At 38.8% G+C, this 26593-nt stretch overlaps 1 protein-coding gene across 1 annotated transcript; it reads left to right on the forward strand.

The window, feature by feature from the left end:
- The first annotated feature begins 15382 nt into the window (after nucleotides 1-15382).
- Nucleotides 15383-24228, forward strand: MDH1 (malate dehydrogenase 1). Its single transcript, XM_083349761.1, has 9 exons — nucleotides 15383-15508; nucleotides 18070-18168; nucleotides 18388-18484; nucleotides 20194-20369; nucleotides 20651-20773; nucleotides 20894-21070; nucleotides 21649-21762; nucleotides 22081-22173; nucleotides 22812-24228. The coding sequence occupies exons 1-9, from the start codon at nucleotides 15506-15508 to the stop codon at nucleotides 22935-22937; spliced, it is 1008 nt and encodes a 335-aa protein (XP_083205887.1). The 5' UTR covers nucleotides 15383-15505; the 3' UTR covers nucleotides 22938-24228.
- Nucleotides 24229-26593: the final 2365 nt, after the last annotated feature.

Genomic DNA, 26593 nt, shown 5'->3' on the forward strand with positions numbered 1-26593 from the left:
GCCCAACTACACCATCTTAACTAGGTAAGTAAGAGAGGACAAGGAGTGGGAAGTGGGTTCTGCGGAGTCCATGTGCACTCCTTCCTTATGCTCACCCGTGTCAGCCAGGCTGGTGGCCTACCTGGTGCTGGACCTGCACCACCGTCGCCTCGCCCTGCGTGCCTAAGTGGCTGCCCTGCATCATCTGGCCCGCACCACCTCCGCCGCCCACCCCACACAGTCCCGCCATATACAGCGGGCCCTGCTGCTCCCACAGCACCAGCTGCACCGGCTCCTGCCCCAGGGGGCAGCCCGCCGCCAACACCCCTCGCACCCGTGACCACAGCAGTGCCACCCCCCCGCCTCCTGCGCCCGCCAAGATGAGAGTTCCGGCATCTTTTTTTTTAGAAAAAAAGCCCTGATTTTAGTTAATTACTAATGTTTGATCCAGGGAGCTGATTTAGGATGATATAAGCAAGAACTTACACAGTAAAGTCCATTCCCCCCACATCCATTGAATATGTTATATAACCAACACTTTTAAAATGTAAATAATTTGAAACAAGACTTGGGAAGAAATATGATAAAACAGAGAGAAAAAACTGAATTTGGAAGAGCTTCGCACATTAGGAAAATAGTGTAGAAATATTCATCTGTTTAACTCCTGCTACTAAAGGCATAAGAACACTACTAATGTTATAAGTAATAATTACTTAATAATTACAAATATGAAGTGTTTCCATATAAGCAATCATATATCTCACTTTATTGAACTGCCTATCTAAAAGATTTATTTGAGGATAACATTGCCATATTTATCATTTATACCACCTTATTTCTAGGAGGAAAGACAGAATAAAAAAAATAGGGGTTGTGTTTCTCTACACACTGGAACTTTATTCTAAATTCACTTGGCAATATAAATAGAAACTTTTTTAAAATGTGTAATTCCACTCTAATCTTCAATTTTGCTTTCTCTAGGTCAGGGGTCTTCAAACTTGGCCCTTTTATGACTTGTGGACTTCAACTCTCAGAATTCCTCAGCCAGGCACGCTGGCTGAGGAATTCTGGGAGCTGAAGTCCACAAGTCATAAAAGAGCTAAGTTTGAAGACCCCTGCTCTAGGTATTCAAAAAATGTTCCAGAACCTTTTAGATGATACAAAACTAACCCCATTCTTTTAAGGAAACTCTTACATGTAACTATAAGCCTTCCACAGATTAAAAGTATTTTGGTCAAAAGAAAATCAATTAAGAAAAATAAACATACACATATGATAAAATGATAAAAAGATCATTATTAATCACTTAAATTGATGAAACCTTTGCAAATCTATAATTAAAAGCTTGAAATTAACAGAAATTACTTTGGCATAATAATACACCAAATTATGTTATCAGCATTATGATAAGGAGAGAGTTCAGTTAGAAAACTATTATTCATTTTTACTCAGAATTGAATAATATTGTAACTATAATACTTTGACAGTATAATAAGAATCAATTGGTATATAAAAAATTCATCGTGAATTAAAATAGAGTTCAATTCATTTCAGTGTAAAAATTAGGACCGTTTATAACAATTTTATTGAAAAATAACATTTATATACATTCGGTAATATATTTCACTCACTTAAGAATACTATATGCATTATACTGTCTCAGATTTTTTTAATTGAGTGGAGCACTTCAAAATTAGCAATAATTCTGATAACAGTTTCTTTTAATTTAATATATACAAATATAGACAACCCTCCTCAAATGCAAACATATTGTACAGAGTTAGGGCAATAATCAGAGATTTAAGTCTCTATGTTTTAGACCTCCTAAATATTAAAACCCAATTCAGGTTTTTCTGTTTCAAAATAAGAAATCAATCTCTCCAATCTTATCCTATAAAAACCTAATTATTGTTTTAAGTTAAAAATAGTAATAATACTGATTCAAGATCATAGTATTTTGAACATTAAAGTTGTATTCTTATGTTTACTTACCCCTGATTAAGATGACTAAATTCAATGATTTTTTTCTGAATAAAGAAACATAAGACTGCAACAGAAATTCTGGATGATCTGTACCAAAATACAAGGAATAAATGGAATCAGGAACTGCAATATTTGCTTGCATTTTTAAAATGTGATTGGGGGGGGGGCGGCAAAATTCCATAACTGAATGAACCCTCTTCACACGTGTCATCCTTTTGAGACTTTGGTCAGTAAAAAAGAAAAATTAACAGAATAACAGAATTGGAAGATCTTCTAGTCCAACCCTCTACTCAGACAAGAAACCCTACACCATTTCAGAGAGATGATTGTCCAATCTCTTCTTAAAAACTTCCAGTATTGGAGCACCTACAACTTCTGGAGGCAAGTCGTTCCACTGATTAATATTTCTCTTTTTTGGATTTCTGTTACAAACTGTGCAATAATTCAATCCTAAAATGATGATGGAATTGATGACAAATATTTTTACTTGATAAAAAGTGATCAACATTAGTATATATTTTACAAAACATTTAATCATTATTGTAGTGGCCTGCCATTTCTTGTCAATTCTTGTTATATACGTTTGCTTTATGTGTATGTATGCTATAACAGGGTAAGATGTTTAGCTTTCTTGCTCGAAATGAAATTAGTTTAGTTATAATTATAATTATATCATCTCTTAAAAGCATAAAATGTACATAAATAAGAAAATGACATGAAATGTCACTCCATTACATATCCAAAGTGTTTCATTCATTCCCTTGCCATTTTATATGGAAACAATTCTCTAATTGAATATTTTGTGCCTGTGGTAGTTTATCTCAACGCCTTCCAATTTCTTCTATGTCTTGAATTTTTATGGAAAGGTAATTTTCTGTGCTATGAATGAGAATGAAAACCTCAGGATTCTGTCCTCTTAAAATATGGGAAAAATCATTACTGGATAATGTGGAAGGGTTTTTTTAATTCGGCAGATACTTATTTATATAAGGTAAAATAATTTATCTTCACCCTTCAAGGGGGTTGAAGACTAACTGGTAGAGATGAGCAATATCACATGTGATTAATTACTTATTTCAAAGTACTAAGCAATCACCAAGTAGGTTACTTTTAACTTTTGATCAATAGTTAGAAGATGAACAAAGAATCCTTCGAGGAAAATGGGTGATATAGAAATGTGAAATATAAGCAATTAAAAGCAAACAACAATCTAAGGTAGCAAAATTTCTTGATTTTTGTGCTTCTTTCATATTTTATACTCTCCCTTTTCTCAGGAAAGTTTTATTTTACAAACATTCTAGTGAAAAGCAATGTTTACCTATTCTTTTTTCTATTTTGAATGACTCCAATAAAAGAACTGTGTAACTCAACTTTTTTGCTTCTGTTACTTTTGGGGGATGGCACTGAATTGTTTCAATCTTCAGTACAATTAACTGTTTCAATACCATAATTAGACTGAAGTGTCACATTGACAACTAAATGTGGTCAAAGTTGGTAATGTGGTCAAAGAGTAAAATTTAAATCTCCGCATTTATCTAGAAACATTTGTTTTTCTTTATGGTTGACTTATGACTATTGTTAGAGCTTCTAGTATATTGTGTTCTAGACTTGACAAAAAATGAATGAGCAGATTGCCCTAGCACTTGGTTATAATTGAAATCCACCTTTTGTATTTTCAATATTGAAATACCCAAATTCTCCTTCACATTTACAAACCTATTTTTCTTACCAAGATTTTTTCACAATAAAAATGGCCCATTTCTGCAAGATTTGTATTTATATATGAAATTTTACAACTGGAGCGATAGCATCTTCCAATATCCTTTAACACACATGTTGACTGCTGCTTCAAAAAACTGTTGACTACCGACCTAATCTTTACTACCACCTTTAGTGAAATAAATTGCTATTGGGATCTGAAATACAGTAGCCATTAATTAATATGTTCAAGTATATTACAATATATCAGATAATTATCGTAAATCTACATATGAAGTGCACCTTCCATCCTCAAAGTGCCTCATTTATTAAATGACATAATATTGAGAGTCCAGTAGGTATTCATAAGAGAATAAATGCATTGAGACAGTAGCTTTTATTATGGAAAGAAACAAATTGCAAGGGTTAGCTGATTCTTTAGAGAAAATAAAATAAAACAAATTCATATCCTAAGGCATTTTACACACCTAAGTGCTAATCAGTCTTAATCACTGTCAGTTGGAAAATGTAATTCAGTATAAATTACTTCTGACTAACTCTTTTAATCCTTCCTTTTACTGATGATGCAGTCATTCTTTGTGCTGTAAGCTATAATGTCTCTCACTCTAACTGAAGTTTTTGAAAGAATCTCTCTAAACCTGTTCCAAGATTGCTTGTTCCCCTACAAGAAATAGACTCCTTAGGTCACATTTCCTAAAGACTACTGTAGATTCAGGTAATATCACTGAAGACAAAACAGGTAACAAACTAGCAAGAAAAATGGTACTCTTTTGAAAAATTGGTTTCAGGGGCCATGATCTGGATTACGGAAAGACAGTAAAAGTAGAAGACAAATCACAAACTTCTAAAAGTCATTTCTAAAAGGCCAACAGGACTGGCTTCTAGGAATCATAAGCTTGCAGAAATAGCAACTGCAAGTACTTATAGGTCAGAGATAAATATGCCATGTTGGCCTTTGGGGGGGAAAAAGAGGATAGGAACTGAGATAGAACCTCAACATCACCTGGACATCTTAGGGTTGACAAATATCATTGGGTATTGAGGAGCCAATAACTGTAGCAGAAAGAAGAGCTAGTGAATAGAACTTTTCCTCTCCAGAAAAAGAGAGGGCTTGAGATTGCCCACAAGTGCTGAAGACAGTGGTTACTCATGAGACCACAAGGCAGTGGTCTCCAGTGGGAAATGAGGGAACAGCCATCTTGCAAGATACAATCTGGGTGAGACAGCGGGATGAGAGATTTAGTTTTCTGAGCTTTCGGACCTGTGCTGGAGCACATTCTCTTTCACTACATTCTCTCACCAGAATATGACAGACTAAACCTCTGGTACCGGTGACCTTTCCAGATTGGATCTGCAACATTATCCTGGGACACGTATATGAGTTTGACCCTGTTTCCCCTGATGATGTGGACAGGATCATGGGGAGACTGAGCACCACCACCTGTTTGTTGGATCCGTGCCCCTCCTGGCTAGCTTATGCGGCCCGGGAGGGGACACGAGGCTGGTTCCATGCAGTAATAACTGCTTCTTTGAAGGAGGGTGTCTTCCCTGCCGCCTTGAAGGAGGCGGTGGTGAGACCCCTTCTCAAGAAGCCTGCTTTGGACCCGGCTGCTTTAAACAACTATCGTCCAGTCTCCAACCTTCGCTTTCTGGCGAAGGTTGTTGAGAGTGTGGTGGCGCATCAGCTCCCTCTGTTCCTGGAGGAAACTGATTATCTGGACCCGTACCAATCGGGCTTCAGGCCCGGACACAGCACGGAGACGGCATTGGTCGCGCTGGTGAATGATCTCTGGAGGGCTAGGGACAGGGGTTGCTCCTCTGTCCTGGTCCTATTAGATCTCTCAGCGGCTTTCGATACCATCGACCATGGTATCCTGCTGCGGCGTCTCAGGGGGTTGGGAGTGGGAGGCACCGTTCTACGGTGGTTCTCCTCCTACCTCCAGGGCCGCTCGCAGTCGGTGTTGACAGGAGGGCAGAGATCCGCCCCGAGGTCTCTCATTTGTGGAGTTCCTCAGGGGTCGGTCCTCTCGCCTCTCCTGTTCAACATCTATATGAAGCCGCTGGGCAAGATCATTCGTGGTTTTGGGGTGGGGTATCACCAGTACGCTGATGATACCCAACTTTTTCTTTCCACCCCGAACCAACCCAGTGATGCCCTCTCCGTGATGTCCCGGTGCCTGGAGACGGTTCAGGTCTGGATGGGGAGAAACAGGCTTCGTCTCAATCCCGCCAAGACTGATTGGCTGTGCATATCGGCATCTCGGGTTAACCAAGTTATTCCATCTCTAACGATGGGGGGTGAGGTGTTACCCCCCGTTGACAGGGCTCGCAACCTGGGCGTCCTCCTGGACTCACGGCTCAATTTTGAAGACCACATAGGAGCCGTGACCAGGGGGGCTTTTGCACAGGTTCGCCTGGTGCGCCAGTTGCGTCCCTATCTGGACCGAGACGCCCTACGCACAGTTACTCATGCGCTTGTGACCTCCCGTTTGGACTACTGTAACGCTCTCTACATGGGGCTGCCCTTGAAGACCACTCGGAGGCTTCAACTGGTGCAGAATGCGGCCGCGCGAGTTGTAATGGGGGTCTCCCGATACTCCCATGTAACACCTCTACTCCGCGAGCTGCATTGGCTTCCGGTTGCCCTCCGGGTGAAATTCAAGGTGCTGGTTATTACCTATAAAGCCCTACATGGCCTGGGTCCGGGGTATTTGAGGGAACACCTGCTGCCGGCATCAAACGCCCTTCGCCCAGTGCGCTCCCACAGGGAGGGTCTGCTCAGGGTTCCGCCGGTAAGAGATTGCCGGCGGGTGACACCCAGGGATAGGGCCTTCTCAGTGGGAGCGCCTGCCCTCTGGAACCAGCTGCCGGTGGAGCTGAGGACTGCCCCCGACCTCCGATCATTCCGCCGGGGCCTGAAGACCTGGCTCTTTGAGCTCTCGGGCCCAGGCTGAGGAGAAAATTTTTAACTGGGGTTTTTAAGAGTACAGGGTTGATTTAATATTTTTTAACTTGGTTTTTAACTTTTGTATGTTTGATTTTTAACTCCCTGTAAACCGCCCTGAGTCCTCAGGGAAAGGGCGGTATATAAATGCAATAAAATAAATAAAATAAATAAAATAAATATTTGCCTTCATTCATAATAGCCATCTCGCTCAAACCATGGTCAGCACCTTAAGGACACTGCGTTCACATATTTCCTTTTCTAATCATTTTCATTTTAGCTATTAGGAACATTTGGCTCAACAACTCTAAATACAATGGGTGAGTTTCCTTCAATCCTTAACAAAAGAAATTTTAAATACAAGTTCAAGAACTTTTTTTTAATAAACAGCAAAGGATGATTATAACTTTCTGGAAAGTTATAAGAATCCTGATAATGCTTTTATTGTGAATTCTCTTTTTTAAAAAAACATGATAGGATGAGACTGTGAAGAGTCACTCTAGAGCAGAGGTAGGCAACCGTGGCTCTTTTATGACTCGTGGACTTCAACTCCCAGAATTCCTGAGCCAGCCAAGGAGTTGAAGTCCACGAGTCATAAAAGAGCCAAGGTTGCCTACCTCTGCTCTAGAGTCTAGAGGGAAACAAAAGGAAGTAATCATTACAATTGAAGGAGAATATTTCAATGACTTACCAATATAGAATGAAGCAAAATATTTTAACATTGCACATTTTGAAGGATATTTTTGAATGATGTACCCAGAAATTAATTTTAAGAGTGTTGCCTCTATACTGTAGATTGTGTTATTAAAATTGTTTATACTTCTTGTGATGAAGGGGGTAATCAATTCTTTCTTTCTTTATTTTCTTTACTACATTTTCTATTTTCCTTTTTTAGTATTAGTTTTTATCTCTATGATTGTATAAAAAATAAATATAAAGATATATAATTCACATCATTCAAAGATTGATGATATCCTGAACCAGCAGTTAACCTCCCTTCATGTAGACAGACCTCCCCCCCGCCCCCCCGCCCCATCAATATCAACTAATTACAAAGGAAGAGAGAAGATGTGGTTTACTAGGAAACATAAAATCTGTCCCTCCAGACTACAAGGAGACTCTCTTAGCTGTTAATTAGTAAGAATTTGGCAGAAGGGCTAATTTGTTTCTGGAGTTGTTCCTAGAGGATGAGCCCAGAGAATTAAAAATCTTCACTAAATCATCTGCAATTTCAGCAATAATTTATCTGATAAAAACCTCAGGAGATGGACTTTACAGATTTATAACTTTTGTTTGTAGTTTCAGACTTCTCAGATCTTGTATTCTGGTCCTTTTAACCTCTATGGAAATTTTTAAATTGAAATTTACAACTAACCTTTTACTATTTGGGGAGATTTTATTCCCTTGGTATTGCTTCCAAAACTTCTCTGCTTGTCTATCAGCATTATTTAACATAATGAGGATCCTCAAAACTTATGATTTTTGGAATCTGTTTTGATAAAAACATAGTTTGGTTTTCAAGATATTTGTTAACCTGCATTAAGAACTATGACCTCTACTTACTTTCAAGAGAAACCCACCTTGCTTTAAATATTTTTATTACTAAAATTGAAAATGTAGATTTATTTTTCTTGGTTACCACAATATTACATGATTTGTGCAGCTGAACATTCCTAAATAGACATTTTAATTAGTTATATTTTTTATTGTTTCTAATTCCAATATTATCTTTTATTTAAAACTGGTTTGGGCATGTTTTTCATTCTTCCCCTCCCAAAAAAGAAACTTTTCACCCCAAAAAACCTTTTAACCACAAGAGAACACTCCAACACAAGAAACGATGAGACAGAATTTTGCTGTTTCTCAGTTTTCTTTTCATTAACCATAAGAGGGCACTCCAACATAAGAAGTTGTTTTTAACCATAGAGCCTAACAGGATTTTTATTTTCATTCTAATCATGATTACATGTGAATGACATGAATTTCTTATAACAAAGGGATTCTTTGTTTTTTAATCCTTCAGTTCAGTGTCAAAACTTGCTTTGTGTATATTGTTTTTGTGTAGTATATCAAACATGATTGATTTTATTTTAATCTTTACTCTTGAGTGCAAACAGAAATACTAAGCATAAGGTTACATATTATTTTTCAAAAATGAGTAAAAGATAACAGAGCAAGGACCTTTCTAAGATGGAAAAATCTAAGCATGATACTTCTCTAGAATCTCTGAAGTCCTATATCCAGGGCTTTTTTTGTCATAGAACGCCCAGAATGGAGTTCCGGCACCTTTTTTGGATGGAACCTTGTAGGGTAGGCAAGGCAGGCTATATGATGTGTGTTAGTTCTGGCACCTTTTTTTTCTTTTTACAAAAAAGCACTGCTTATATCAGAGATCCATGTATTGGATGATAATCTTCCTACGATTTCATTATCTTGGCAATCACATCAGGAAATGCAAGCAAATTTCAGTTCTCCTCAGGCTAATATTAATAACATTTATGACAGACTAGTAATTCAAGTAAAACCTCAGAATAAGTGGGTCAAAGAATGGAAAACACATTCTGCATTACTTCTAATTCAGATATTTTAATAGACAGAACTGAAGAATTTGGCGGCAAAACTGGAATTAATGGAAACAGAGTTGCATGAAAGCAATAAAATACAAATATAATACAAATGAACGATTCCATTCTATACATTAGCTTAAATGAAGGCAAAGCCTTAGCGTGCACCCAGGATGATGCGAAATGATGCTTAAATCTTTTTATATAATGAAAAAGATGTAAGAGATCTGAACTTGAATAATCAACTGGCGTTTCTGGGAATGGAAGGAGGGAGGGAGGGAGTAGGATGGAAGAAGATGTGAAGGAAGGAAATATTAGGGAGAGCGGGCTGGAGGGAACGAAAGAAGATTGCTGATGCTTACTGCCAGCTTCCCACAAAGAAATTCAATGGGAAAGCCAAGAGGAAGTCAGAAGTTGCTTCTTAACCACGTGGCTAAGTAACAAAGCTATTGGAAAAATATTCTATAGATGGATGGGGCCAAAATAGAACTGTTTGGCTTGAATTGAAGAATTATGTGTGTCAAGACAATTGTTGTATTCCAACATAAGAACCTTATCCCACTGTGAAACATGGTGGTGGCAGTATCATGGTTTGGCCTGCACCACAATGCTGATGCGGCCCTGGCACTTTGCGATAAATAAAGTGGGTTTTGGGTTGCGGTTTGGGCACTCTCGGTCTCTAAAAGTTTCGCCATCACCGCTTTAAATTGTACTACCGTGTTGAAGTAGCATTTTATCACTTATTTTGACTATTTTATTTATTTAGAAAATTTGTATCGCCGCCTACTCGCACATGGCAACTCAAGGTGGCTTACATCAATAAAAACACCCAATAAAAATAAAATAACAAAAGGAAAAATAATATTTTTGTTGGAAGGGAAGTCTTGGGTGTCTTAAATCTTTTAGCTTTGACGCCAATTCCTACAGAGAGAAGCGAAGTCCCTGCAGTGATATGAAACATAGACAGGATCTCAGGGATCAACAAGGGGAATAGGAAATTTCACACCGATAAAATTTTAAAGCCTCTCAAGGAAGAAGACACTTCAGCTCCGCAGAGGGGAAAGGTCTTAAACTGCAAATTTAAAGTGATTGAATTAATCCTATTAACTATATTATATTAATTAATTATATCAAGTTAATATAATTATATCGAGTTAACTTCATTATATTAGTAGACTTAAGCTATCACAAGGAGCATTCATAAAGCTTAAGTCAGATAAACATGCCACACAGCTACCCCTACGAAGGCTTCCTTTGCAAACCCTCTCGACACGTTTCTCTGATTTTTGTAGAATTCACTCGGATTATTGACGTGCAGCAGAACGGCCGAAGATAAAACCCGCTTCACCAGGAGGCTTCAGATGATGGCTGGAGAAGTCAGGGAATAGTTACGAAACACGGAATCATAAATAAATACGGCCGAGAGCAGCTCAGATTCCCACCCACCCACCCCAAGTGGAAAAACTGGTGGCCGGCTCCCTCTCCTCTTCTTTGCCTTTGGACTTTCCTCCATTAGCAGTCACCCCTCAGCTCACCTTTCAATAAGAGAAGAGCCGGAATGAAAACAATGCTTCGTGAAAGGCAGCCGGAGGCAAATGGAAGCCACGGCCGCAAGGAAGCCGCTCCTCTTCCTCTTCAGCGCGCGCTTTCCTCCCGTTACTTGGCAACCGGCGAAGCGCGAACTCACCCCGAGTCCGGAAGAAGGAGTCGGCGCATGATTTAGGTGCGCGTGCGCAGCAATCGCGAATCCCTCAAAAAACCTCTGGTTGAGGTATACCTAATACGAGTATACATTTGTATGCTCGTCTGTGGCAAGGCATAAACAATTGCCCCGTTTGTAAATGATGCGTGTACGTCCCTGCTTTTGTTTCTAATCTTCAGGATTAACATTAGTGTTTCCTGCAAATAAGCACGTATTCTGCGTAACTGATGCATTTACACATACAGTATTGTAGTTTTATAGTGGTATAACAATGCATTACATTTTATCAGAACTGCACACCATTTACTTAAATCTTTTAATAAAGCCTCAGAAAAGATGATTATCTCTTTTGCTTGCTGCTAAAGGTCGTCTCACATTGAACTCAACTCCTGATAAATATTTGGGCAAGTCCTTAACATTTTCTTGGTAACAATATGAAAGCACTAACTTTAGTTTATATATAGCGGATCCCTCAATCTTTATGTATTTATCCTACTTCAGATAAGTGAAGACCTAGCTCTTTGAAGGAAGCTCTAATGTTAGGAAAGGTCAAAGGAGGCGGAGGAAGAGAGCAGCAACAAGAAGGATGAATTCAGTTTCAGGGGTGATGAATACACTTGTTAAAAAAAAAATCTCCAGGGCCCAGTCCAAGCTGGAAATAAACAAAATGGAGGCTATTTAGGAAAGAAGGTTCAGTTTATTGAAGAACAGAACAGCAACAGCACGCAGTTCTGGGAAAGCTGACAAAATGGAGCTGGGAGTGGTGGGTTGTGTTTGGAGTTGTCCCTACGGCTTTGTATTTGAGGTTCTTCCTGTTCCTGTGCAATGAACTTTGACCTGAGCTTCAGTGTGCCCTTTTGGTATTCTAATGGTGGTGGGTTAATTCTATCATGTCTTAAAGGTCATGTTTTGTCCTTGGGAGTCTTTGTTTTTCTAATTCCATCAGCTCAAACCCCTGGTGCTATGGCTGAAGACATTTTGCTTATGAATGTGTGGCCGTCTTTCTGAATAGAATTATCAAATCTGCATTTCTAAAAGCTGGTTTCTGCTTGGGGAAGAGAGATTTTGGGGTGGGGTGGGGTGGCTTCTGCCTAAGATTTTATATTATTACTTTCAAGAAATATAATATTCTACTTTTTAAATATCCCCCAGATATTTCTTTCTATAGGAGGGGGGTGCTGACTTCTTACAACATCATACGAAGATCTGAAAGATCAAGTGAGGGATAGATTGTCATGGAAAAAAATCTGTCTACATGGTTGATAAGAGATGACACAAACTGATGGCACAGTCAATGCATTTACATCCTTACACTCCTTTGTAGTGCTTTTTTTCATAACTGGTCACATTCTGCATCTTAACTTTTGCGCACACAAAAAACACAGTCCACCTTTACTCACACAGATTCCATTGGATTGCTGTGTGAAAGATATTTGTCATCTTTCCCTATGCACAAGATAGCCTGGACGCAACCAGATTTCTTTGGCTGCTGATTTGTAGTTGTTTGTTCCTTCAAATAATTATTGACTCCTACTAACAGTCTGGCCTAGTCCCAGCTTTCTTGTCATTATTTCAGAATTTGTTCAGAACCAGTTTGCCCTTGCCTCCTTCCTGTGACTGAGAGAAAGTGACTCGCCTAAGATTATACAAGCTGGCTTCATACCTATTAGGCGACACTAGAACTCATGGTCTCCTGGTTTCTAGCCTGGTACCTTAACCACTACACCAAACTGACTTTGTTAGACCAAAAAAAATAAAATCAGTGTCAGAGCCTGTGAAGAGGACAACTTCTTGCATTTCTCTCTCCCTCTTGCCATTTGTAATGTTTCATCATCACGTCCTGTACTAAGCACATTGGGCTACAAGCGTACTCCTCAGTTCTCAGTCCATAGCTGTGGTCTCCACATCCTTTCATTTTAAGATCCGGGCCTTGCAAAAGAGTATCAAAGTGGGGCCAACCTTATCTATGCAGGGACAATGTTCCCCAGGGAGGGACCCAACACAGAGAAGTCCTCCCTGCTCTGGTGAGTCAAGTAAATCTGATTGGGAAAAGATGGTCCTTCAAACAACCATTGCTGAGTGGGAACAGAAAGTTTACTTCCCCTCGATTTCAAACTGGCAGCTACAGGTATCTGCTAATTGCCATGATTCCTTTTTTTTAAGATCTATTTTTTGCTCATCTGTGCTGAGATAAAAAATGATTGGCTGTTCTCAGTTGTGCAGTAGAGCCCTTCTAACTGATCGTCCACACCCCTTCCTTTCAGGCCTTAATTGTATGGTGAGGGAATTTATGAGGACTCGGATGTCAAACTCGTGATATCACATGACGTGTCGCGACCTATCATGACTTTTTTCCCATTGCCGGCAATGGGGGTGGTGTGACACATCCGGCCCGTGGGCCGGCAGTTTAACACTCCTGAGTTAGGAGCTAACAGAGCCAGTTTAGTATAATGGTGTAGGTGCTGGCCTAGGAACCAGGAGATTGTTGGTTTCGGGGTGAGGTATCATGGGGAAGAACAGGCTCCAGCTCAACCCGGCCAAGACTGAGTGGCTTTACGTACCGGCATCTCGTTTTGTCCAAGAGGTTCCATCTTTGGTTATGGGGGGAGAGGTGTTGCCTCCCGTTGATAGGGCGCGCAATTTAGGCTTCCTCCTGGATTCACGACTCAGTTTTGAAGATCATATTGGAGTCGTGGCCAGGAGGGCATTTGCCCAGGTTCGCCTGGTGCGCCAGTTGCGCCCCTATCTGGACCGAGATGCCTTACGTACGGTCACTCATGCACTCGTTACCTCTCGGATAGATTACTGCAATGCTCTCTACATGGGGCTGCCCTTGAAGACCACCCGGAGGCTCCAGCTGGTGCAGAATGCGGCCGCGCGGGTAGTGATGGGAGCATCCCGATACTCCCATATTACACCCCTCCTGCGTGAGCTGCATTGGCTACCAGTTGTCTTCTGGGCAAGATTTAAGGTGCTGCTACTTACCTTTAAAGCTCTACATGGCTTAGGCCCGGGATATCTGCAGGACTGTCTGCTGCCAGGGACGACTTCCCATCGCCCAGTGCGCTCACACAGAGAGGGCCTCCTCAGGGTGCCGTCAGCCAGACAATGTCGGCTGGCGACCCCCAGGGGGAGGGCCTTCTCTGTAGGAGCGCCAGCCCTTTGGAATCAACTCCCCCTTGAGCTTCGGATGGCCCCGGACCTCCGGTCCTTTCGCCGCGACCTCAAGACGTTCTTTTTCCATCAGGCTGACCTGGATTGATGATGGGTTTTTAAAAGTTTTAATTTTAACTGTGTAATTTAATATTTGGGGCTGTTATTTAATTTTTTCTTAACTTTTGTACTGCTGGTTTTTTATTGTTGTTAGCCGCCCTGAGTCCTCTGGGAGATAGGGCGGCATATAAGTCCCATAATAAATAATAAATAAATAAATAAACTGTGAGTTCTAGTCCCAGCTTTAGACATGAAAACTGACTGGGTGACTATGGACTCTTTACCTCATCCTGCCTCACAAGGTTGTGGTTGTGAGGAAAAGAGGAGGAGGAAGGAGGAGGAGTATTATGTTGATCATGACCTTGAGTAATAAAGTATAAATAACAGTGGGATAAAAATAAAATAAAAAATTTGTTTCATTTGTTCACGAATAGAAGGATCAAGATTAAAATATCAAACTTTCATTTACATAATTTTCTTCAGTTATTTCAATGTGTTATTTTTCATCGATCCTTGTTTTCTTTTAGAAACTCACTTAGCTTGAATATTAATCCTCAAGCATTTAATAATAATTTAATAATTTCAACTATACGGTTAAGTGAATTCTACTAGTTAATGCTTTATATTGTTCTTTCTTAATTGGAATGTGCTTGTGGCCTCTGGCATTATGGCTTTTGTTAAACTGGGTTGTTTTTGTTTGCTTTTAGGCCTTATGTGCCACCCAGAATCACTGTTGGGAAATAAATTGTTATAAATTGTGTAAATAAGTAAATAACTACCATAAATAGTATAATACATATAGTATGTGTCCTATATTTTTAAAAGTATTGGTCCAATAACCTTTCCCTGTTTTCTGGTTTTTAAATAGTATATTACATAAAACTACATTTATGTAATTACTTTAAACTGACTTTTTTCTGCAAAATTCCAATAATTAACATAATATTTTAACATATTTCACACATACTGTCGAGGTATTTAATATATTTTACTATATATATAAAACAAATGGATCTACCCACACATTTCTGCGTACGCGACACAGTTTGAACCCTATTACCTTATTGAAACGCGAGTTATTTCTACGTCGAACATCAACTCAAATCTTATTCTCCTCTCGCTTTTATTACTGGACGTAAGGCGGAGGATGACGTATGGTTCTGTTGGCTTCTGGGAAACGTAGTTCTTTTGAGCGCCACAAGCGTCCCATTATCTTTGCTTTAGACTAGAGTGTTGGAACTACAGCTCCCAGGTGACAACAAGCGGTTGGAAAATAGGGGGCGGTGGCTTCGCCTCCTTTCATTACCTTCCGAACAAGACGCGCTGTCTCTTTGCTGGAGCTGAGACCGCGGTTAGAGGTGACCTCGAGTAAGGAGGCCTATCGCGTTTTCTGTTCCCATTATGGTTGGTACTATTTCACTATCCCTTTCGCTGCTAGAGGACAGATAGTTTGGCGAGATGTAAAGCATAGAGTTATTATAAGATACAAGTCGGAATAAAAGAGAAGGGCATGGCAATCACTGGCGTGTAACTCCGTGGGAGGGAGCTAAGAATGCTGCGTCTGTCCCTAGGAAAAAAAGCAAGGGGGCCACAGGAAGGCAATGAGTTTGCATCGGTAATTCAGTGGACGAACCTGTGTAAATGTGGGAAAGCTGGAATTGCTTCCATTTATTTAGGACTCGGATGAAGATAAATATCCGGATCAACGCTCTTATTACAAAATGGGCGAGAGGGGAGGTTACTCCTTTAATGCTTGGAAGCTCCTGCTATTAGAAGAAAAGAAGCTAGTATGGTTAATTTTTGGAGACCCAGAGGTGGACTTGAAGTAGGAGCTCAAGCAGGGAAACATGGGAGTAAGGAAAACCTAATTAAATGGCACCTGGGAATTTTAGTTGCAGAGCGGAGGGAATGATAACTGCTCTATTTTAAGGCAAGCGCGTCTGAATTAGCCAGGATCCATGTTGCAAGGACTAAACTTACACCACATTGAACGTATGTTCTGGGTTGAGTTTTTGGAACAATTTACTCTTTTAAAGCTGGGCAGTAAGAAGGGCATGCTATATATAACTCCTGCATTCTGGAGAAAAATTCTTTAAAAGAAATGTATCCTCTTGCTTATGCCAGTTTATTTAGAAAATTTGTACTGTACTTTGCCTGGTCTCTTAATGTTTCTGTAGTACAATTCACAGAGTGTTAGCATCTTTCAGAAATAGAAAAAGTAGTAGATACATAGAACAAATGGCTAACAAGTTAGAAGGAGGAGATACTTTTTAGTAATTTATCTATTAAGAGAAGCATTGTTTCCAGTTGGAAATCACTACCATAAGTATTCAAATGTGGTTCTTCAGACAACTGCAGAAGATGCTGCCAAGTTGCCCAGTCACAGTACCCCTTTGATGGTCTGCTGTGCAGCTGCTGCAATATTTGACCTAGTGGTATTGCTGTAATGCCTTGTCTTGTGACTTTCAAGGTGATCTTCAAGTAGACACATGCTTCATTTCCAAATTCTTGTCAGAATTATTGTCTCAGAAAGGTTAGAAAGTAACAAGTTCTAGAGCCAGGAATGAGACCTATAAATTGCACTGTACATTGAGCTTTGAGGATGTGCAATTTGCTTCTTGATTAGGGACATTTAAACTTCCCTGAGTGAAGGAGAAGAGCAAGGGATGTCTTAATCCTCACACCTTTGCTCATAGGCTATGGCTTGGAAGTCTTTATAAATGATAGGAATGCTTTCTGAAATGTCCTGACTTGGATGTTCTACTCTCTTACCCAAAATAGTTATTATTAAACACTACAAAGGATTATATCATTATACATATTTTTTGCTAAGAAATATGCCTTTATTTTTGACACTAATTAAATGGTATGTAGAAATTATAGGGGAAAAAACATATCAATTGTTGCCTAAATCTTTACTGCTTTTGCTAATGGTTCATTAATAATATTTTTTGTAACTTGAACAAATCAATATTTTGTTCAGACAGGATTCATTTGTATACTAAAATTAATAGTTCTGAACTATTATATACATTTATCTTGCATGCATTGCATATATTCATCTTGCCTACATTGACTTTGCATGAGGCATGCTCTTTGTTCCTGGATGCTTGTACCGCAGATTCACAGTCTAACTAGCTTCACCTATAAGCTGCTATGCTAATGCAACACCTTTGTCAGCACTGCATGATTACTTTATTCTGTTGCAATTATCATTGGTTCATAAGGTCAGTTCTTGCGTAAATTTTATCCAGCTAGCATTTGTAATGCTTCTTGCACCTGTGCATTTTGGAGATAAGATTTGAATATTGTACTATTGCTAATGCAAAGTGTCAAGAAGGTAGGAAATGTCTTACCTTGTGTCATCCAACTTTCCAATTCTAAAGAGGGCAGATTATACTTTATGTATTAACTCTTATCTATGGATAGCTGAAAATAGCTAAAGAATTCCTGGCAGACTGACTAGTTCTCTTTTAAATGTTAACTGCACTTTACATTGGTGGAGCAGTGGGCTAATGCCTCCTTAAGTAACACCAGCTGCCTGCAATTAGTGCAGGTTCGCATCCCACCAGGCTCAAGGTTGACTCAGCCTTCCATCCTTCCGAGGTAGGTAAAATGAGGACCCAGATTGTTGGGGGCAATTAAGCTGACTTTGTAATAATGCTGCTTGGGGTGTGTGTGAAAACCCTAATAAGCAGGCATATAACATAGAATGAAGGCTACTGCTAAGCTTGTAAGCCGCCCTGAGTCTTTGGAGAAGGGTGGGATATAAATGGAATTAAAATAAAATAAATAAATAAAATAACTTGCTGGTTACAATAGCAATTTTTTTTACAATCTTCTTTCTAAGCTTTATGTTCTTTAAAAACGTTAGTTCTGCCAAAAGTACTGTATAGCAAATAGCAAGAGAAAATGTTTCTCCCAGAGCTATATATTGGTTTCTACAAATATCCTTTCTTTTCCAGTCGGAGCCAATCAGAGTCCTAGTGACTGGTGCTGCTGGACAGATTGCGTATTCTCTACTCTACAGCATTGCAAAGGGCGATGTTTTTGGCACCGAGCAGGTAACGTGTTAATATTAGGTACAAAACTGGAAAAGCTAAAACAAGAATGTTGCAGGGGTGGCATCCATTCCTTTCCTCTGTGAAAGAAAGGATAGCACTAACGTCCTGTACTTTGAATATCATGGTAAATTGAAAGGAATCCAGTCTATTTATACTTACCTGTTCAATTTTGCCAAAGATTTGTTCTAAGTGACAAACTCAGCTATTTTTATTTTGCAGCCTCTTATTCTTGTCCTGTTGGATATCACTCCCATGATGACTGTTTTGGATGGCGTACTTATGGAATTGCAAGATTGTGCTCTTCCTCTTTTAAGAGGTGACAAAAAATCAGAATTAATACTATCCAAATGTTTAGGCTGGATGAACTAGGCCTCTGAACACAAGAAACACTGCCAGTTTCACAACATTGTTTATGGAACTAAGTTTCTGCATTCGATGAACTGAAATATCAGCTTGTAAAGGAAATGAATTACCAGGTTTAAAGAAACAATACTTCAAATGTGCTGGAGCATTTCATTTGTAATATACGTAGTCCTTGACTTATAATTTGTTCAGTGAGCATGCAAAATTCTGACAGTACTGAACAAAGGCAATTATAACCGGTGCCCAAAGTTACAGCCATTGCAGTGCCCCTGCAGTCACATAATCAAAATTTGGGCACTTGGTAGTTCATATTTGCAACTGCTTGAGGTACTATTGCAGCTGCCCACGTGACCCATCAGTGTATGCAAAACTGCCATAGCCAGGGAGGCCTTAGCCTGCTTCCCACCTGGCCAGGATACCTTGGCTGGCTCACTCACACCAAGCCCAAGAGGCTTCGACCCACTCCCTTCCCCATCAGGCTTGGGAGGCCTTGACCCACTCTCTGCCCTACCAGTGTGTGTGCAAATCATTCAATTTAGCTTTGATGTTTTTCTCCAGCTACTTATGATGTGCGGTGTTCTTGCTGAGGCTGCCTTGTGCCATTCTCTTAGTGGGTTCCATTCTTCCAATGCTTTGGAAGTTATTGCCAAATTGACAATTTGGAGAAGACATCTGAAAGACCGCAAAAATGGAGCCACTTTTGCAATCCTGAATCCTCTTTCTCAAATTGTGCAATTTGGACAAAGAGGCTTATGAAGTACTGAAAATGAAGCCTGATTGGAGAATGGCATGAGGTGGTAAGAAAGCTGTGCCTAACATAGGCTGAGCATACTTGTCAACGTCTGGAGAAAAACACCAAAGGAGAGTGAGGTGATTTGTTTGTGTTGGTTAGAGAGGAAGCAGGCAGAAGCCACCTAGATCAGGCAAGGTGGGAAGTGGGCCGAAGCTTCCTGGGCTTCCGGGGAGCAAGTAGAGGCACCATCACCACCACCCACAACTTATACCACAGCCTATGGTGGGACTCCCAGAACCTTCCCTTTCCCAAAGGGTCATCTCCACACACTTTATCTAGAACTCTGGCTGTTTAATAACCAGTGAGGTTGCTTAACGAGCATTACCAGGAGTGCCAGGGTTATGGCTGTTTTGTGGTCGCATAATATCTTGCTTAATGATTGCTTTACTTAACAACTAAGATTCTAGTCCCAATTGTCCTAAGTCAAGGACTAACTGTAGTAAGAAAAACACTTTAAAGTGAAATTATTAAATAGATCTTACTTTATGAATGTTACATGTAATTAAAAATCAACTGATTTTACTTTCACAAATAACTTCAGTGGTGAATGACCTATTTATTGCTGGTTTTCAAGATCTGTTGCACCTAAGCTTTATTTTGATGATCATAAGAAAACAAGTGTCAAGAATGAGAGCCACAAAGTTTCATTTCATTAGATATATATATGCTGCCTTTTCTCAGATTGAAACATTAATCTTTATTTTGATAAGCTCGCATCTGAAAATCGTTACATAGGTTCTGATTCACAATGAAATTTCAACTAGAACTGTGTTCAGCTATCAATAAATAGTTCATTGATTTTTCTTCAAAATAGATCCATGAACTCATCTTTTAAATGGGATTGTTGATCTTTTCCTCTCTGCTTATAGAGGTAATTGCAACTGACAAAGAAGATGTTGCATTCAAAGACCTTGATGTAGCCATTCTGGTTGGTTCAATGCCAAGAAAAGAAGGCATGGAACGGAAAGATCTTCTCAAGGCAAATGTAAAAATTTTTAAATCCCAAGGAACCGCATTGGACAAGTATGCAAAGAAGACAGTTAAGGTGAATATAAGTGACATAGTTTACTGCCTGTCTCCCTCAACCAGATTCAGCTGCTTTACTAAATCAGCACTCATGCTATATCAATGTATTCTCCCAAGTCCCCACACTGTGGAAGAGCTACAGATAATGTTAAGCCAACAGCGGGACATGGGGACATTAACAAACAATATTGAATGAAATAGTATTTTCTCCAGAGAGCAAAATTATAGAGCTTGGTACATTTTACACCTCCTATTGTCCATTAGCCTTCCTGTAATTAAGTCTGACTTTTCTCTTAACAGGTTATTGTGGTAGGTAATCCAGCAAACACTAATTGCCTAATTGCTTCAAAATCAGCTCCAACCATACCAAAAGAGAATTTCAGTTGTTTAACTCGTCTGGATCACAACAGAGCTAAATCTCAGGTAGGTATGAATTTTTAAATTCCACCTTGCTAACTGTATATAAAGCAGAGCATTTAACTGAAACATATTTGAAATTGTCAAAATGACATGGGCAGATTCTTCTCCCTCACTTCAAACTAGATTGCTCTGAAAGTTGGTGTGACTGCTAAGGATGTCAAGAATTGCATTATCTGGGGAAATCACTCTTCTACTCAGTATCCAGATGTTAATCATGCCAAAGTGAAAATACAAGGGAAATATACTGGAGTTTATGAAGCAGTGAAAGATGATAACTGGCTGAAAGGTGACTTCATTACAGTAAGTAATGGTTTTAGATGTTTGTACTTCTGTTTTCACTTTGACAACATACGGTCTGGATGGTCGTATCTTGGAGATGAATATGTCACTGCTTATTTCAAAGAGCAGCAGTGAAAATCATGTATCTGTCATGGACCAAAAAAATCAATTTGTAGTCTAGATAAATTAGTATGGTTTCTAATATCCCTAACTTGATCTTATTATGATATCCCTCTTTCGTAGGAATGCATCTTATTTGTCTATATGGATGGTAGCTCAAATTAGTTATAAAATTCAAACCATCCTATATGTGTTTTTTCATTAAATCTTTGTGTTGTCTGAATTGCCTCCAAGCTGTTATCTCCAGATAAAATCTTCATGGTGCTAAGATGCTGTCTCTGTTACTGAACAGTACTTTGTACCATGTTCAAGCTTAGTATAGTTTACTTCACTTGTAATTCTAGAGTTCGAGACATTGGCATAATATCCCTGACTAATTAGTGCAGCAAACCTCTGGCTCTTGGATTCTCTATAAATCATTGAGGACTACGACAACAATACACACAAATAATCCTGTATTATACTTTTTAATACTTTAGACTGTTCAGCAGCGGGGGGCAGCTGTTATTAAGGCCAGGAAACTGTCAAGTGCAATGTCTGCGGCCAAAGCTATCTGTGATCATGTGAGAGACATCTGGTTTGGCACTTCTGAGGTAAGCGTTGCCCATGGGGCCTTTGGGCTAAGAACAGAGCTCTTCAAAACATAATAATTAGCTCAGGTTTTATTGGGTACATGATCTCTGGTTGATTGAGATACATATATTTTCTTGAATGTTTTCGCAGGGGTGGAATGTAATTTAATAAGTGTAAAGATATTAATTTGGTCTTTTAGTATACTATTAAGAATGTAATAAAATGCTATAAGACACAGAACTTTTCCTATGGAATGTATTTTTATACAAAGCATTACAGCATGAATTATTGCACTGGTAGAAATATATCACATTAATTATTTTGATTTTCTTTTAAAGGGTGAATTTGTTTCTATGGGTGTTATTTCTGATGGGAACTCCTACGGTGTCCCTGATGATTTGATCTATTCATTTCCTGTTGTATTATCAAAGGTGTGTAAGAAGTATATATTTAATTTTATACCCGAATAAAAGTCCACATTTACTGTTTCTAATGTGACAATTTCTAGCATTCTCCTTCCTCAGTAAGCAGAATTCATAGCTTGAATTCTCCAATATTTTGACAAAATATCAGTGCCTGTAAATCTGTATTGAGTAAAAAAAAATCCTAAATGTTGGTTCACAGTGGCAGGTTGCTGTGAATAATTGCATTTAAAATACCATAGACTTGCAGCATTTGAATGATTACCGGTATTTCTAAAATTATTGATTTGATATACGTTTGACAAATATAAATAAAAATGTATCTTTAAATTACAGATGCAGTTAGTACAATATTTCATCTTTTTCTTATAAACCCATTTATTTGCTTCAAAAAAACTTTTAAATTCTGATTTGATGAGAGCAAAGGCGCAAGGAGAGTGTAGTTAGATAATCTAAAAATCTTTCTATCCAAAAACAGATTAGTGTAATAAATCTAAGGTAATGCAGTTTCTATAGCTAGGCATACCATATCTGGGTGTAAAAATCCAGACAATCAGCAAAATAATACCAAAATACCTTGTTGCTGTATAATTATATAGAGTTTGCAGAGAATGTTACAGGTTTTAATGTTACCAATATCTTCACAGGATAAAACATGGAAGTTTGTTGAAGGCCTTCCTATTAACGACTTCTCCCGTGAAAAGATGGATTTGACTGCTAAGGAGCTAGTTGACGAAAAGGAAACTGCGGTGGAGTTTCTATCTAGCGCATGACTAAATGATCATCAGAATGTGAGAGATGGCTTAAATACGGAGGAGTCCAAAAGTCGTCTCTAAATGCAACATCAGATGCTACTCCTGATTCAGCTTTTCTTCCTTGTGGCAATTTCTTCATTACATGATTATTATTATTTTTTTGTCCCTGTTGCTGAGTACTGACATAGTTTTTGCACACTTGACCAAATCCTCCTGATAGATCTTTTGTTTCCTGTGTTGCATTGTGCATATGCCTATATTTTGTACTTGTGAGAGCAAATAGAATTTGTTTATTGTAACAGCAGTCTTTCACCATAGGTTATGGGGAAACCGTGTATAGTGCTAGGATGACTTTTATGACATGGGTTTTAGTATTAGGTTAATAAAAGTACTCACTAATAGTCTTTATGGAAGGAAACAAGAAAATGTATTTCTACTCCAAAAAAAAAACAAAATAGAAAATATTTACTGAATATCATGAATGTGCTGTGTATCGACCATCACCAAATCTCTCGCAACAAAATCTTGCTAGAATTACATTAAATGTTGAATATGCACTCCTCATGTATTGTGGCAGTATCCTTTTTAGTTTGCTGTGATCAAAATGCATAAAATGCAGTCTTCAGAAAATTATTATCTTATAAAATAAAAAAGAATTTGGAAGTGATTTGACAGCATCATTATACATTGACGGAAAAAGCTTGAAAGGAAAGTTCAATCATTCTAAATAATGGAGGGTAATGGTAATATTTTGTAGCACAATCCCAAAACATTTAATTAAGTTGTTTTGGACTGAAGATCTAATGGCAGGTTATCCTTGCACTGGTGACACTTAGACTTTGTTCACAAAGAATGGGAAGGTGTGCCAAGTTTCTGGCTTTTCTCCTGTTCTGATTTGCTCTAGGTCCTAATCCACACTTCTCCTCCCACTCTTGCTTTGCCTCATTTGCTGCCTTAAACTTTGGGTTTTAACCATTAATTTCCATGGGCTGCCTCCTTGGATATGCTTAAAAATAGCTTAAGTGAAGCAGGAAGTGAACCATTCCAGACAACAATTTGATCTTCTCCATCCACTGGATAGAATATTGAGACATGGCTATAACCGTCCACAGTCTACCATCTTTCATACTATATCTCATGTTTAGTGGTGCAGAGGGACCATACTACAACACATTGTTCTTGCAATATGGACTGATTAGAATTTCAGTCACTCCAATTTCTTTTTTCCTTGTTTTTACGCACACGCAATAATGTAAAAGCTGAGCTCAGAAATGCTAAGCTAAAACTAAACCACATTATGGATTTGTTTGATGCTGAAGCCCATCACTTGTGGCTTCTAAATTGATTTATATCTTAGCATGTGTTATGAACCTATATATATACATATATATACACACATATATATATATACACACACACACACACACATATATATATACATATATATATATACATACATATACACACACACACACACATAAGGGACGCGGTGGCTCAGTGGGTTAGGACACTGAGTTTGTCGATCAGATGGTCGGCAGTTTGGTGGGTCGAATCCCGAGTGCAGCGTAACAGAGTGAGTGCCTGTTACTCGTCCGAGCTTCTGCCAACCTAGCAGTTTGGAAGCACGTAAAAATGCAAGTAGAAAAATAGGGACCACTACGGCGGGAAAGGTAACAGCGTTCCGTGCACCTTTGGTGTCTAGTCATGCTGGCCACATGACCATGGAGATGTCTTCGGACAAACGCTGGCTCTTCGGCTTTGAAACGGAGATGAGCACCGGCCCCTAGAGTTGGAAACGACTAGCATGCACGTGCGGGGGAACCTTTACCTTTACCTATATACACATACATACATATGTACACATACACACACACACACACACACACACACACACATACAGATTTTTTTCTCCTATTGGGCTTTCTTCAATAAGGTATGCATGTAGTTATCTAATACCTTCATTTGATTTATACTGAAATACTTCCTATTTATTCATCAGGGCATCTTAAGTATAGCTTTTAGTGTGACATTAAATATTAGAAAACACATTGTTTTCATTGGAGTGTTGTATTTTCTACATCCTATTCATTTCATCTTCCATTCTATTATCACATATTTTTATCCTCTATCCAGCTTATCATTTTCAGGGGATGACTTTTGCCATCTTTCAGAGCAAACAGAGCTGTTGCTAGTCATTGAAGAAAAACAATTCTCTTCTGCATCTTTAAAATGTAGCTGAAGCTTTAGTAATCAACTGATTAGGAAGATTAACTTTGCAATTCTAAAACAACTATACAGTAACTTCAATTTTTAGTACTTGAAAAAGTTCTTTGGAGAGCAATATGAGCTCGTTGCATTAAACTATTTAATTTTGGATCAAGTGAAATGTAGGCAATATGATTAATTAGTAATGGCAATTCTTAATGCTTTAAATAGAAAATTCTTAAGTAAACCTGCAGATGGAGCTAAATGAAAGGGAAAAACCAGTAAGAACTGAAAAGTGGAAGACAGTTGAATTTTAAAAGATAAAATTCCATATGTTATCTTTATAAATTGAGTCAAAGTATCAAAAGAAAAGCTAAGCAATAAAAATGCTCATAATTTATCTCAGTTGCAGTGATGTTTTTTCAAAAAAAAGATATTTTAGAAGGCCTAATTTTCCACAATCTCATTCTTCATAAAGACTTCGTTTTATTTTCTGCCTTTATTTGTTTTAGAGGGGCACGATGGCTCAGCAGTTAAAAGACGCTGAACTTGTCAATTGGAAAGCTGACATGACAGCCTGGGTTCAAGACCCGAGCACCACGCGACGGGGTGAGCTCCCGCTATTTGCCACAGCTCCTGGCCACCTGGCAGTTTAAAAGCATGCAAATGCAAGTAGATAAATAAGTACCACTTTGGTGGGAAGGTTACTGTGTTCCGTGCACCTCGGTGTATAATCATACTGGCCCCATAACTACAGAAGCATCTTCAAACAAAGCTGATTCCCTTGACTAAGAAATGGAGGTGAGTACTGCCCCCTAGAGTTGGACACATTTGAACAGAGGAAACCTTTACATTTACCTTTTATCATTTTTGTAAATAACTCAAGACAATGAATATACCTGATACTTCTTCCTTCTTGTCTTTTCCCCACACCAACAAATCTTGTGAGTTAGGTTGAGAAAGAGTAACTGGCCCCAAGCTATACAGTTAGCTTTCTTGCCTAAGTTGGGACTAGAACTCTCAGTCTCCCACACAGGCGATATATAAGCATGCAAACTTGCATCAGGGTGGTGATCCTATGACCTTTCAATTGTTAAGGGTTATGACCCATCAGATGCTCCTCTAAATCCCTTCACTGTTGGCCATGCTGATGTGGATTTTGAGCAACATCTGATGGACATGTCCCTTCCCATTCTCTCAAGTTCTTGTTCTGGAGCACTCCTTCAACACGCTTCTGGAAAGAGAGATAACTACAAGGAATGAGATGTACGCACATAGTACACTAATCTTTCATTTGAGGTGATGGATATTTTAGCTGCCACACCAGTGAGAGCATTTTTTTCCCTATGAGCATATTTCAAATAAGAGAAACAAATATGATTTCTGAAATATCGAATGTGGGATTGTGATTCACAGAGTCTAGTCCCATTAATTTACAATTTCTGTTTTATAAGCATTTATGCTTGATG

The sequence above is a fragment of the Vipera ursinii genome (assembly GCF_947247035.1).
Source record: "Vipera ursinii genome assembly, chromosome: 1".
Classification (NCBI taxonomy): domain Eukaryota; kingdom Metazoa; phylum Chordata; class Lepidosauria; order Squamata; family Viperidae; genus Vipera; species Vipera ursinii.

What these genes read in the sequence shown, in the direction of transcription:
- MDH1 (XM_083349761.1), top strand. An exon ending in ACAACAGAGCTAAATCTCAG is followed by an intron (nt 20,774 to 20,893) that starts GTAGGTATGAAT and finishes ACTTCAAACTAG; the next exon opens with ATTGCTCTGAAAGTTGGTGT. An exon ending in TGAAAGGTGACTTCATTACA is followed by an intron (nt 21,071 to 21,648) that starts GTAAGTAATGGT and finishes TTAATACTTTAG; the next exon opens with ACTGTTCAGCAGCGGGGGGC.